The sequence below is a fragment of the Ambystoma mexicanum genome, chromosome 8, assembly GCF_040938575.1.
Source record: "Ambystoma mexicanum isolate Mex_15411 chromosome 8, UKY_AmexF1_1, whole genome shotgun sequence".
Lineage (NCBI taxonomy): Eukaryota > Metazoa > Chordata > Amphibia > Caudata > Ambystomatidae > Ambystoma > Ambystoma mexicanum.
Window position 1 is genome coordinate 1,120,697,411 of NC_090929.1, and position 14,783 is coordinate 1,120,712,193.

At 45.9% G+C, this 14,783-nt stretch overlaps 1 protein-coding gene across 1 annotated transcript in view; it reads left to right on the top strand.

The window, feature by feature from the left end:
* ERCC6 (ERCC excision repair 6, chromatin remodeling factor) overlaps positions 1–14,783 on the top strand; it is a 921,458-nt gene that overhangs the window by 293,787 nt on the left and 612,888 nt on the right. Inside the window, exon 6 of the mRNA XM_069611154.1 lies at positions 3,569–3,697. Coding sequence (XP_069467255.1) covers positions 3,569–3,697 — 129 coding nt within the window. The remainder of the gene's footprint in view (positions 1–3,568; positions 3,698–14,783) is intronic.

The following is a 14,783-nucleotide window of genomic DNA, read 5'->3' on the forward strand; positions in this document are numbered from 1 at the left end:
GCGGATGAGATCTTTGCAGTGGCCACTCAAGACGCAATGGTCGCAGTCCTCCGGCAGGATGTCGGACCCGGTTCAGATGCCGCCCTCGGTAGCCCGGGACCTTCTGTGGTGGGCCGTCGAAGGCAACTTGATGAAGGGGGCTCCATTTTGGCTTCCCTGGCCGGAGGTGACGATCGTGACGGATGCATCCCTTACGGGATGGGGAGCTCATGCCAACGGGCTGACAGTCAGCAGTCGTTGGTCTCCGTCGGAGTCCAGACTCCATATCAATCTGTTGGAGCTGAGGGCCGTCTGGCTAGCCCTGAAGGCTTTTCTGCCGACTGTGCGAGGAAAGAGTGTCCTGATCCTGACGGACAACACAGTGGCCATGCACTACCTCAACAAAAAGGGGGGGCAGGGTCACTTCCTCTGTGCAGGGAGGCGATGCAGCTCGAGTTCTGGGCCATCCAGCAGGAAGTTTCGATCTTGGCAGTTCATCTGGCCGGAAACGAAAACGTGACGGCGGACGCTCTGAGCAGGCAGAGCGCGATCTCTCACGAGTGGGAGTTGGCTCAGGAGATTCTCCTGGAGATCTTCGCCCTTTGGGGGACCCCTCAAGTGGATCTCTTCGCCTCCAGTGTCAACCGGAAGTGCGAAAGGTTTTGCTCGCGGGAATTTCCTCCAAAAGGAGCCTTAGGAGACGCGTTCGTGGTGGAGTGGTCATTCCCGCTGTTGTACGCGTTTCCTCCAGTCCCCTTCATCCCGCAAGTGCTGCGGAGGTTACGGAAGTTCGGTTCCCGGATGATCCTCATTGCTCCGGCGTGGGCTCGGAGGACGTGGTACCCGGTCCTTCTCGACTTGTCCATCTGCCCTCCACGTCGTCTTCCCTACCGAGACGATCTGCTCTCACGGGAGGGGGGTCAGGTTCTCCATCCAGAGGTCAGATCCCTCAACCTTCACGCTTGGCTTCAGAAAGGTTGAGGTATAAGGATTGGGACCTCCCTGAAGACGTGATGGAGGTGTTGCTTTCGGCCCGAAGGCCAGCAACAAAGTCTCTGTACCGTTGCCGTTGGCGTAAGTTCTGCGACTGGTGCAGAGTTCAGAATGTGGATCCTTTTGCATGTGACATCCCCATGGTTCTGTCCTTTTTACTTTCTTTGGCCCACAGCGGCTTGCAAGTGGGTACCATTAAAAGTTACCTGGCGGCGCTGTCCATCTTTAAGCGCTCGTCTGAAGAGTGTTCTTACTTTAAAATCCCTTTAATTTCACAGTTTCTGAAAGGGCTCACTAATGTGTTCCCTCCGTCACCTTTCCTGGTGCCCGGTTGGGATTTAAACCTTGTTGTTAAGTTTCTTATGGGTGCTCCGTTTGAGCCTTTACATTCTTGCACTTTGAGGCTGTTAACCCTGAAAACTGTGTGTTTAGTTGCGGTTACTTCCGCTCGCAGAGTGAGTGAGTTACAGGCACTTTCAGTTAAGCCACCCTTCACTGTATTTCACAAGGACAGGGTTGTCCTTAGAGTTCGTCCTTCTTTTCTTCCGAAGGTAGTGTCGGAATTTCATTTGGCCCAGAAGGTTGTTCTTCCGGCATTCTATCCTCCTCCACATCCTGGTAAGGAAGAGGAGAGGCTCCATAGGCTTGATCCTAGGAGAGCTTTAAGCTTTTAAGTTTCACGCATGTCCCGGGTCAGAGTGGACGATCAACTCTTTATTGGTTACGCTGGAAAGCGTTTGGGGCAACCTGTGACGAAACAGACTTTGTCTCGCTGGATTATTTTGGCCATCTCGGAGTGTTACCGCTTGGCGGGTAAGGACCCACCGGCTGGCTTGCGGGCCCATTCTACCAGGGGTATGGCTGCATCTACTGCCCTGCAGAGGGGTGTTCCTATTCGCAACATCTGTGATGCAGCCACCTGGGCTTCAGTACATAACATTTGTACGTCACTATTCCCTCGATTCCATCCGAGGACAGGATCTGGCCTTTGGCAAGGCGGTCCTTCGCTCTGCTATTTGATTGGCTATTCTAAATTTTGATTCTAAATTCTTTCCCTCCTCCTTGCTCTGGTACTGCTTTGGGAGTCTGTCATAGATATGGAATACGTCGGAGGACCCAATCCCCTCGAAGAACAAGTTACTTTCTTACCTGGTAACGTTCTTTCGATGGGATGGTCCGACGACGTATTCCTTATCGCTCCCGCCCTGCCTTCCCCGCTGCAGAATTTATTTTGCGATTGCAGCTTACGTTCCGCAAGGCTTTGTGTCTGACTGACAGTTGACTAATGTCACACGTTCTGGGGGAAAAAACTACAACTGAGGCAACTGAGGGCGTTGTGCGTCCTACTTATCACATCGGATGACGTCGGAAGAGGTCCTCGACGACGGCGCATCGACGTCATCGACGCAGGACGCAGATGCCGAAAAAAGTTTCTGAAGCAGCACAGCTGTGGTGATTACATGTCATAGCTATGGAATATGTCGTCGGACCATCCCATCGAAAGAACGTTACCAGGTAAGAAAGTAACTTGTTCTCTATCATGGGTCTGGCATGGATTCACATGCAAACCCTACCGCCTGCCCCTCTGCAGCTCTTCTCTTGGTCCTACTGCCACTTTACGTGCTACCAAATCTGAAGATGGCTACCAGAGGAGGGGCTTAGGTAGAGGGCAGTCATTGGTTGGGTGCAGTATGACCGAGAGCTCAGTGATTGGTTTATAGGAGAAAGACCGTTTAGAAACGAAACTGAAACTGTTTTATCTTTTACTGAGGATTTCCAGTCTGACGATGGGGAATATTATTCATGAGCATGTGAATCAATTACAGACCCATGCTGGTGAACAACAGTTACAGGTAAGTAACTTGTTAATTACTGCTGATTGTTGATGTTCTATTGTGACATTTTATCTGTGTTGCACAGGGCAATTCTTTTACTGCTTTTGTGGGCTCTCCTGGTGTTTTGTGGAGCAAGGATGCCAATTTCCTTAATTCCCTGTTAGATCAAAGTTTCCCATCCATGCTGCCCTTGCTATAACTAACTTGTGGGATTTTAATGACTTAAAAGGAGGGAGATCCCCTGCCAGTGTGCGTTAATAGAGCTTTTTCTCACAACTTTCACATACTGCTTTCGCTAAAACGCTCATAAACAATGTGTCTGCTTATATGTGGATTTTAAAGGGGGAAGTTATTGTGTGCATTCATTGGCAGAATGAGGGATGTGCAGGGTCTGTTTCGGATTTAGGCACAGAGGTAAGTTGTTGCTGAATGCTGTTCTCTTCTGTGACTATCTGGAAGCTAAGAGAATGTGTACTGTTGATTTGCCTTTGCACTTTTTTATAGCATCACTGACAGTTTCTCATTAACACTGAGATATTACATCCTTGTAAAATACAATACGGTACAGGTATGCATACTGTCAAGTAAGCTAGCGCTCACAGAAGTGTAGCCATCACTTCAACTTCAAACCACAAAAACAAGGCATGGAGATGCACACAGAGCAAACCACTCGGAATATGGGCATTGGGTTGAAGGTTTATGGCAGTGCATCCATATTTTGGCTTACAAACCCTTTAAAGAGTTTTTGTTTTTCTTTTCAGGAAGTGGAAAAGGAGACGCATTAAGGAGAAACTGAAGCGACTGACTGGTGGGGACCCCTCTGATGAGAGTGATGAAGAATTTGATGAGGGCTTTAAGGTGCCTGGATTCCTCTGGCGAAAGCTCTTTAAGTATGTGCTCCAGCATTTGCTCCCATGCTGCACAAACCTTCACATACCTGGTTCTAGGCATGCTGTTTGATGTCTTTGTGAATTAGAACAGACTGGGTCACTGGGACCATGCTGGATGGTATATTTGTGCACATTTATTTGATGTAATGTTAGGCATGTCAGGTGGCCTCCTTCCATGTTTTTTATTTCATTCTGAGCAACCACAACACCACTACCATTTTTACTGTTCTTTTTTTAACATACTTTTAACATACTTTAAGCTATTCCTGTGAGATCTGGGCCACTCTGTCGTCAACCCCAACCTGCTTACACTGCACCTCTCTGGCATTTACATTGGAGCTTTGGCTACACTCCTGGACCTCTATAACCTGGCTTTTACACGTATAACATAATTAGGCTGCACTTAAAAAAAAATCTGAAGGATTGCCAGTTTTTTTGCTTATTGCCTGACCAGAATCTGGAAACCGATGCAGCAAAACCGCGTTTGCATCTTAAAAGGTTTTGAGCAAAAAGCTGTTAGTTGCAGCTATGGCAAAAAAGTCCCTTGAACATTTTGCTTTTTGGAACTGGTTCACAGGTTTTTGTACATACTGAGCCCCAATCTGAGATCTCACTGAGAAACCTTAAGCCAAACTGGCTTTCATGCAGCCAAAGGGAGAACACACTGTGTTCAGCCATGTAGGGTCAAGCAGCAAGGTGTCTTCTGGAATTAGAGGTTTGTAAAACTGCAATGTTCGGTTTGTCAGTGGTGGAGGGAGAGCTGATTTCATGTTTCCCTCTGGCCTAGAGAAGGCTGGTATCTTCAGATTCCATCAGCGCTTCCCCTTCAGAATGTGATTTTGGATAGTTTCCGCAGCAGAGTTTACCCATGGTCCAATTCTGTCGGAGATTTGGGTCTGCTCCCACCAATTGACAAAAGCAAGATGCAGATTCCCCTATCTCATAAGACCATAGGCATTGAATGTAAATTCAGGTCCGATGGCAATCATGCATACTATTACCTTTTGGTGTTCACCCATTCCTTGGTAGTTACCATGTTCAAACCCCCCTGAGATTCTTAGCAGGCCAACGCACATTATATGGATACAGCCTTGAATCCCAAACCGTTCATTAAATCAGGAACCAAATCTGATCCTGTCCACACCTGCCTCCAGCTTCCTCTGAAAAAAGTGGCCCTTTGTCTGTCTGTGTCCCCCTCTTCCCCCACTCTTTTCCCCTCACTTTTCCCCCCCTCCCTCCCCTCTGTTCCCCCCCTCATGATTTGCATAGGCCGACATCTAGTTGTTGATGTGGAGTATTACATCATCATTTTTTGCGATTTTGCAAAGGGACGTTGACTGGGTGTTACTATCCCTACTGCGACTTGTACGGTACCCATGGTCCTTCACGTGTCGATGTCCTCTGATTGTTTCTCTCTGCCATCAGTTGGTTCCACTCTGCAGAGTTCTCAAAGTGATTATTCCTTTGTTATCCAGCACACTTTTGAGTCAAATATATTAAAGTTTAGTGTAACTGTCCTGCTGTGAGGTCCCAGCGCTGAAATCCTGCAGGAACAGACAAATAGTCTGTCAAACCCCTTAGTCTGGTTCACTCAGCAGCAAACCAGGCCGGGGGGAGTGAAGGGGAGGGGGGTGGAGTGGATAAAACAACAAAGAACAGGTCTCCTCCGTGAACCTCCTACTCCAGGATCTCTGTCTTCAGGAAACTGCAATAAATATTTCTATGGTTAAACATCTTAACAAACCAGTATACTTTCCTATATTTTATCCCACCTCCCCTAGTTACCTGCATACCTCCACCCAGGCATTGAGGCACATTTGAAAAAGAAAATGAATCTTAGTTACACTGCTCAGAATTTCTTTTCCTCTATTGATGCTTGTACTGCCTTTGCTTGAGAAACTCTTTCAGTAGTCAATTGCTTGAAAACACATGTCTCTCTTTAAAACTCTTTGTTAACAGAAAATTATGAAGACTGCTCAGGGCGTATGCATGAAACAAATATTACTGCAACCTTTATTTCCGGGTTAGCCCTCCACGTTCTCCTTACAACCTTCTTTCTATATGAGAGAAAAAACGAACTGTAGAAACATGACGCATGCCTATCCTGAAACCTCTGCTTTTGCCGCAGCATGATGCAAAACTGACAAACTTCCTTTATCCTTGGTTTGATGCCTTTGATCTGACGCGTGGATTACCTGCTCTGCAGCTTCTGGAGACTCTGGAACACCCGACGTGGTACTTCAACGTTTCAACACAGCGCTGGATCGCGTCTTTGTGTACTTTCCTCTAATGAGCTATAGGAACAAACGAAATATCGCGCACACGATACAGAGCTGGCCAAACTATTTACATTTCACTTGGTTGCGCGCAAGCCTTGGAAATACATTCCCTTACTTTACAGCTGTTGATCGCGCAGATTTACAAATCGTACATTTTCATAACATTTGAAACTTCACAGAATAGAATTTCCATAAGAAGACTAAAACTTTACTTGACAATCTATTTCCCAGTATCCTTTTCTGTTAGAAAGTTCTTTAAACAAACTGTTCAATTTTCCTTCAATCATATGTCACAACAAGTTGCATTCTTTAGTATTATTACAGTCACTTATCTGAGTTTGAGCTTTCACTGGATCTTTCAGCTGTTAGATTTCTTGAACTATTTCTGATCTGTGGGTACTTTAGTTCTCTTGATAGTCTTTAAGTAGCTTCTTGTGGCTGTGACCTCTCTTGGAAGAAACTCAAATGAAAGGCAGTTTAGAATCTCTCCAGAGATTCCAAACTACCTCACAATAGTCTTTGGACCAATCATTGCTGTGCAGGCAATTCTCCATCTTGGATTGGGACAATTGAAGCTGGCTGGTAACATTGTTAAGGAGAAGAACAGTTCAAGCCAACTTAACCCCAAAATAAATTAAACTAAGCCTATAGCCTCTTCCTAACTGTATACATCAAAGGGAGTCTGCTGACCCTCCATGGGAACCTGACACCTGCGTCCTGCCGAAGGCTGTATACAGAGCATGACAACCACGAAACCAATGTTGCACCGGACCTCTAGTGGCTTCAGAGATCGGCATTCAACTACAGCTACAGACCTCAGTCTTTACAGTAGGGCGAGTGGGAGTAAGATAATTACATTTACAGTTGAGGAGAATGCCTCTTTGCATTTCCCTTATAATATTACTTATCTCATTGTCCTCTATATTTCGACATTGAAAATGTCCTCTTTAAATGTTGCCCCACATGGAACACAAGGTTTCCGTGGTAAGGCACTCAACATCTGCAATTATTGCCTTCCTAGTGATCACTGGAAGGCCAAATATCGGTCGTGTAAGCCTTTTAAGCCTAAAACACTGAAAGATTATTGGTCAAAATGCTGGGTGGCTTTTACGATGTAGGCTGAGGCATCTTTGGACTACCCTGACGGAGCGGAAGAGTCCGATCCAGAACAGGACAGCCCCTGCTCTACTTCGGAAGCCGAATGGAGATATCTGATCTAGAATCTCAGGATTCCATAGGCCAGTCTCCAGCTCTAGACGGAAAGCGTCATGCTCGGCTTGGAGATTTCTCCTGGCGGCAAGGCTCAACACACTAAATCTGCTCACGGCAACATTCCAACACCCTCTTCAGGTATGCCGAGCAAATTTAAACACATTATGGGTTTAAAACACACTTCGCCAATGGGAACTTCTTTGACTCTCCCGTTGAAGGGTCTGAAATCCTCAGCAGAGATGGCAACCTCGGTCCGTCTAGGTCTGTTGAACAAAGGACGTCTGTTCCTAAAGTTTTTCACTCGACGCATGGCCAAAAGCCCATGCCAACTACCTCCGCACGAAGGCGCATGTTGAAAAAAAAATATACAGATGTCGAAGCTTGTTCTTCTTTGTCTGATCGTCTCAAAAAGAAGAAACCACCACAAAAGCAGGGCAAACTACAAGAACATGTTTGTTTTCTACTGCAAGAACCCACAGGCTCTTCAGGGGAATCGACAAAAGAAAGGTTTGAGGTAACCAGGAGCAGAATGGCTTAATTTTTGGAGTTCTTAGAAAAAAACCATCTTAAACACAAACCATGGATTTTAGAGGAGGTGGTAGCGTCTAAGAAGGTAAGAACTGCACCTTCTGTTCCTTATGTGGAGCCAGTAGAAAAGGGTGCTTTACAGAGACGAAGATGATGATTCTGAGGAGGAGAACACAGGTACAGTTTTGGATGAACTCCCTGTGCCCCCACCAGATGTCGTCCCCATCTCCCCTTCGCCAATTGATGACAAATAACTGCATAATAACCTGCTTAGGAATGCGGCCCATTATTTTAAAATATACACACATGAATCTGAGGAAGATGCAGATTTCGTTGATGACTTCATCAACGATGAAAAAGAGGCTTGCCAACACATCCTATTGCTTAAAGCTGTAAAAAGACTAAACCCCTCCTTGTCAACTCTGGTACTGACCAAATCAGTTAACCCATGAGTAGAGAAAAGATTTGAACCAGCTCCTACCGACTCACTCTTTATCATGGGTCACCTAAAACCAGGTTCACTGGTCGTAAACACAACGCGCAAAAGGGCAGGTACCCCCCTTAGCTACATCTAAGGCCCCTCCTGATAAGGAGAATAAAAAGCGTTTTGCCCTAGGCAAATAAGTGACAACCTCTGCAGCATATCAAATCCCCATTGCCAACTGCACAGCCTTAATGGCGAGTTTTAATAGAGTTCAGTGTGAATATGTAGAGGAACCTACTCCAAGAGCCCCCAAAGCCTGAAATACTTGAATCCTTATCAGAAGGGAAACAAACTGATAATGCAATAATTACCAACACCCTAGACACTGCAGATACTGCCGGGAGAATCAGTGCTGAGGGCACATTATTAAAAGACATGCGTGGCTCTGGAACTCAAGCTTTCGAGCAGAGGCTCAAGCGTCCCTTTTGAATATGCCATTAGAACATAAGGTTCTATTTGGCAAAGCAGTTGATCATGCCCTAGAAACTGCAAAAAAAGACCATGAAATACTGAAGATATCGAATAAAATTTCAAATCATCCTTTTCAGCAGATGGGAGCACAAAAAAGCCGACTGAGCTTTTGTGACCAAAGCTACTCAAGGTATGCAGCTCAGACAATTTACTCCTCTGGTGCAGCTTCCTCCTCATGGTTCGGGAACCCAGGTCAATTGTCTTCCTTTCAGCCCTCGTTCCCAAGGCAATTCAGAAGTGGCAGAGGGAGAGGCCAAACCTCAAGAGGTTCAGCTGCTTCCGCAAAACAATGACTCCCTTTTCCAGGTCCCCTCCCATATCACCCCAGAAGGCAGTCACCCAACATTGTTTGCCCATTAATGAGAGGGAATCACCACAGACAAGTCAGTGCTGTCAACTCCGTGTGTTCTCATCCGTGTGTTCTCATTCTGCTCGATCTCTCTTCTGCCTTTGACACTGTCAACCATGCCATCCTGCTCAACCGTCTCTGTGATAACCTGGGTATCACTGGTCAGGCTCTGGCGTGGCTGACCTCTTTCCTCTCCAATCGACCCTCCCAGGTCCAACTCGGGTCCTTCCTCTCTGACATCTTTTTCTCCACCTGTGGTGTCCCCCAGGGATCTAATCTCTCCCCTGGCTGTTCAACCAGTATCTGGCACTCCTTGCCCACCGCATCGCCGCTCTCTGCCCCAACTTTCAGTGCTATGCGGACGATACCCAGCTCATTTTCAGGCTACCCTCGGCCTCCTCCTCCTCTCCCTCCCTCATCTCTGACTGTCTGTCTGCTATCCAGGAATAGTGTGCCGCCAATGACCTCTGCCTTAATGCCAGTAAGACTGAGATTCTGCTCATCGGCACACCCACTCCCTCCTTCCCTGCAGCTCTCTGGCCGGCCTCTCTTGGCCCTCTTCCTGCTCCTACCTGCAAGGCAAAAAACCATGGGGTTTTCTTCGACTCCACACTCTCCTTCTCTCCTCATATATCTGACGTCTCTAAGAAGTCACACTACCAGCTGCACCTCCTCAGAGGTATTCTTACCTTCCTCTCCTTCCCCCAGAAGCTCGCTGTCTCCCAAACCCTGGTTCTCTCAAAGCTGGACTACTGTAACATCCTCTATCTTAATCCGCCTGCCTCCACACTCCGCCCTCTGCAACTCATCCAGAACAGAACTGCGAGACTTGTCCTTGGCCTCAAGCCCAGGGACCGTATCTCTCCAGGACTGAAATCTCTACACTGGCTCCCAGTGGCTGCGAGGATAAAGTTCAAAACCCTCTGCATTGTCCACAAGGCCTTCTGGGGCCTGGAGCCTGGGGCCTAAATACCTTCAACTCTCTCTTCCTAAATATCTTCCTTCCCGAGCCCTTCGCTCATCCGTCTCTAACTCCCTCAGGGTCAGCCGCTTCTGGGGGTAGATCTCTCTCCGCGGCAGGGGCCTCCCTCTGGAACAGCCTTCCTGCCCCCCTGAAACTTGAGGAGAACCATCTCCGGTTCCGGAAGCACCTCAAAACCTTCCTCTTTGCTTCTGCTTTCTCTCTCCCTCTCCCCTGCTAATTCTTCGCTGAAACTGCACTGAATCTGCAACTGGGCCACTCTCACCGACCTCGGTCCTGGGCCCAGCCACTCTCTACTTGCACTGCCTCCCTGGCAACCCCTGCACTGCGGGACTGTCTCTGTATCCCTACAGCCCCCCCTTCCCAACACTTGTTCTGCACTTACCTTGCACTTGCCACCAGCTGGCCCTTTTATTTATTTATTCTACTTACCTTGTACTGCACTTCCCCCCCCCCCTCCCCTTCCCCATGCACCTCTCCCTTCCCCCTACCCCTGCACTTGCGCGATCTGAATGACACCTGGCCTAGTAGGATTGTTGTCTGTCTTCCCCTTGTTCCCCCCTCCCTGCCTCGTCGCGCCTTGAAACACTTGTGTATAGTCGCGTTACAAATGCCTCATCATATATCATATCATATCATGGTGCAAAACAGGTATTGCATCGAGTTTCAAGAACAACCGTGCAATTACCTGCCAAGCCACAGAAGGATACCAGTAGAACATTTGCGTATTCTGCAAGACGAAATACAGATACTGCTACAAAAGGGAGACCTAGGATTGTTCCACCATAAGAGAAAAACAAGGGTATTTATTCTGTTTAATTCCTTGTGCCAAAGAAAGACCAGACAAAACCCCAAGTGCTGGCTCTAAGGCCAGCAAGCACATATGTAAAGCCACATAAATTCTGGATGACAGCCCATCAAGAAGTCATCCCACTGCTCAAGAAAGGAGACTTTGAAAACACTAGATATGAAAGATGCATACTTTCATATTTCAATGCTGCTTGCACATTGAAAATACCTACGATTCAAAGTGGGTCAAACCTATCCCCAGTCAGCAAAAACAGTTCTTTTGGGGGGGGGGGGGGGGAAATGTCATCCAGACAAAAGACACATTGGTCTTCCCCTCCAACGAGCGGGTCCAAAACCTAATTCAATAAATTCCTTGTTATACAGCAGTTCGACAGATAACGGTCAGAAAGGCTATGCGCCTTACCGGCATGATAGCGTCATGCATCTTCATTGTGCCACATGCAAGAGTGGTTAGCGATAGTGGTCGCAGGCAGAGGGTAATTGGGACAATCTAGTGGTGGTTTCACAAACACTGGTATTGGTTCTTCAATGGTGGATTCAGGTAAACCTCTTACAGGGAAAAACATTTTGTCAATTCACCAGCACACCCTCATAACAGACGCATCACTCTCAGGGTGGGGAGCCCATTGTCTCCACCAAACAGCACAGGACATGTGGTCATGTAAACCTGGCATGAAACATAGACCCTAGAGTTGCTGGCAGTTTTGAAGGTGGTACAAGCTTTCCAACATTGGTTAATTGGGAAGAATGTACTAATCATTACAGACAGTACAACAGCCATATTGTACATCAACCAACAGGGCGGGACTCAAACCCTTAGTCTGTCCACATTAGCCCAGAAGATCTGGAATTGGAGCCTCCAAAGAGGAATACATCTCCAATTCTCACATGTTCCAAGGGAACACAACTGCCTAGAATGCAGACACAGAATGCAGAATGCCTAAATTACAACTCCTGGTTACTGCAGAAGGAATTCAAGCACAACACACTGTGGATCAGTTGGCCAGGGATATTTGCTTACGCTTTTCCTCCGACACCACTTTTAAACAGAGTAATACACAAGATGCACCAAAAAAGTTAAAATTGATCCTAATTGCTCCAATATGGGCTTGTCTGATGTTTTTTCCCCACCTCCTCGAGGTGTCGATTTGGCCACATACTAGCATGTCCTTACACTATGTTGACATAGAATCAGGGGTTAATCCTTCATCTTCAACCCCAAGTAACCAACTTAGAAGCTTGGCTCCTGAAGTCATAGACGTTGGTCACTTTAAGGTGCCGGTCAGATGCAGGGAAATTCCAAAAGAAGACTGTAAAACCCAATACTAGGTGAGGGGGGATAGCTCAGGGGCAACACGTTTGTCTTGGAAGCAAGGCAACGCAACCCAGGTTTGATCCCGATCCAAAGCCTGGAAACCAATCTCTGGTACTAAGCGCATTATAAATGAATAATTATAAACATCATAAACACTAGCCATTGCTATTTTAACAAATAGAAATGATTTGTAGTATAGTGTAAAAAATCAAATGTCAACCCTATTGACTGTTCTCCATCCTGTATAGTGCACTTCTTATTAGACTTGGGTCTTGCTTTTTATTCATTAAAAGTCCATCTTGCAGCTTATCTGCTTATAGCACTTCTCAGAGTGAAGTCTCTTGGTGGAGAGTTCCAGTAGTCCAAGCCTTCCTGTAAGGAGTCAAACAACTTTACCCACCAATTGCAAACCCACCCTCTGGTTGGGATTTGAATATCGTCTTAAGTAAGCTCATGGGCCACCCTTTTGAGCCAATACTTAAAGTAAGCCTCATGGATCTCACAAGGTCTCTTTTCTCATAGCGATTACATCTATTTGAAGAGTAGGTTAGCTTCGGGTATTATTTGAGGCAGAACCTTTTGGCACCATACACAAAAACAAGGTGGTTTTAAGAACACAACTACAATTTTCACCTAAATACATATCTAGGTTTCATGTCACCCAATCAATTGAACTGCCAGCTTTCTTTCAAAATCCGCTAAATTCAGGGAAAAGGGCACTCCACACTCTGGATGTTGGATTGGCAGTCGTGTACTACCTCAACAAAACTAAACCACTCAGAAAAATAGAACAGTTATTTGGCAGCCGGAAGAGACGGGGTACCTGTCTCAGTCTACTATATCAAGATAGATTGTAAGGTGCATCCATCCCTATTACAGATTGTCAAACAAGACGCTTCCATGTACACCTAAGGCTCACACCACACGTGGTACAGGAGCTATATTGGCCCCTAGAAGCTCTCTGCAAAGTGGCCACATGCAGTTCAGTACACACTTTCACACAATATTATTGTGTTGGCACACAAGCCAGGAATGACTCACATTTGGGACAAGCGGTGCTGAAACATTTGTTTGTCTCAGTTCCGTCTATCAACTCACCGCCTTCTTTTGGTACTGCTTGTTAGTTTAGTAAAGCATGCGATTCCAAGCAGATCCACAAGCCCCAGAAGACAAATATTACATACCTGTAATAGTCTTTGTGATGCTTGCATCTGCGTAGATTCACATACGCCCACCCAGCCTCCCCTCGTTAAGAGTAGAAGCACCATAGGCCACATGCATGTTATGTGAGGCTTTTCAAACAATTCTTCACATTCAAGCTCCACATAACTTCGGGTCAGAAAAAATAATCTGAGGACCTCGATGCGTGTGGGACCATGGGTACAGTGCACATCACATTAGGGATAGCATTTTAGTAACGCCCATTCGACGCTCCCATTTCAAAATTAAAAAAAAACAGTTATGTAATACTCTGCACCAACCACTAGATGTTGGCCTTTGCAAACCATTTGCATCTAAGCAGATACTGATAGGGAGTTTTACTAAAGTCCACCTGTGGTAGGACTTTAGAAGACTCATTCTTGGATGCACAGGGCTCCAACTCTTATTTGGCCTGAACTACCTAAAAGGACTTCTATGTTCAGGATAGTCTCTGTAGGCCTAGATTTCTACTAGAACTAGATCATTCAAAAGATGAATTAACTATTTACATGAGTTGAAGACTAAAGAACAAATAGCCAACATTAACCACTGGTGCATGTGCAAATATGTCACCTATACAGGCTTTGTCTAGGCTGACTGACTAAACATTGCAAGTAATATATAACATATTGTCCATTTAGTTGTACTTTAATCCACAAAACGTTTTTTTTCGAAAATATGATTTAATAGTATGGAATCAGTTTCCTGGCAGTGATAATGTGTGTGATTCAAGGTCTATCCTTTCAGTGGTAGTAGATTAGCTAATCAAGCGTGCTTTTCAATTTATCTTTTCGTTATATGGGGGAACTCCAATATATTTCAGAAAGGTCTTCCAATAGACTTCTTAGTATGTACCATCTGGTGTGCACGGAAGCCTTCCATACGTTTTAATTGTATTTCTAAAAACACAATTTTGTGGATGCGCACCTTAAGAGTCCAACACTTTCTTTCACAACATTTTCTGCTGCTGTTGTTGCATCATACACTCTATTTATTAGGTGCAGGGTGACAGATTGAGACTTCTAAGTTGTTCTGTTTATTAATTAAGACATAGACTGGCACAAATGTTCCCTATAACACAATTCTGATCAATAGTTTTCCCTATCAGTTGTGCTTTTGTCACACAGAAGAGGCATTTGGTTTTGACTGAACCCAGAGATTGGGGTTAGAATTAGCACAATCAATAATCTCTTTCCTAGTCCAGTTCCATCTCCTTGGCAGGCAAACTAGTCAGTCAGCCTCTTGGACTTATAATGACCTGAAACGCTTTTGTTGGTGGCTCTGTGTGTTTTTGTTGTGGCTTGTGTCATCAGGGTTTTGCAGTGGTTGTTGTGGAAACTCCTACCAGGCGGCCCTACCCTGGGAACACTTAGGCATTTCAACAGGGGTCAAGCAATATGCAGATGATTGGCCGAAGAGTACTTTGTTCTCCTGGTTGTATTAAGAAAGCTAGTCG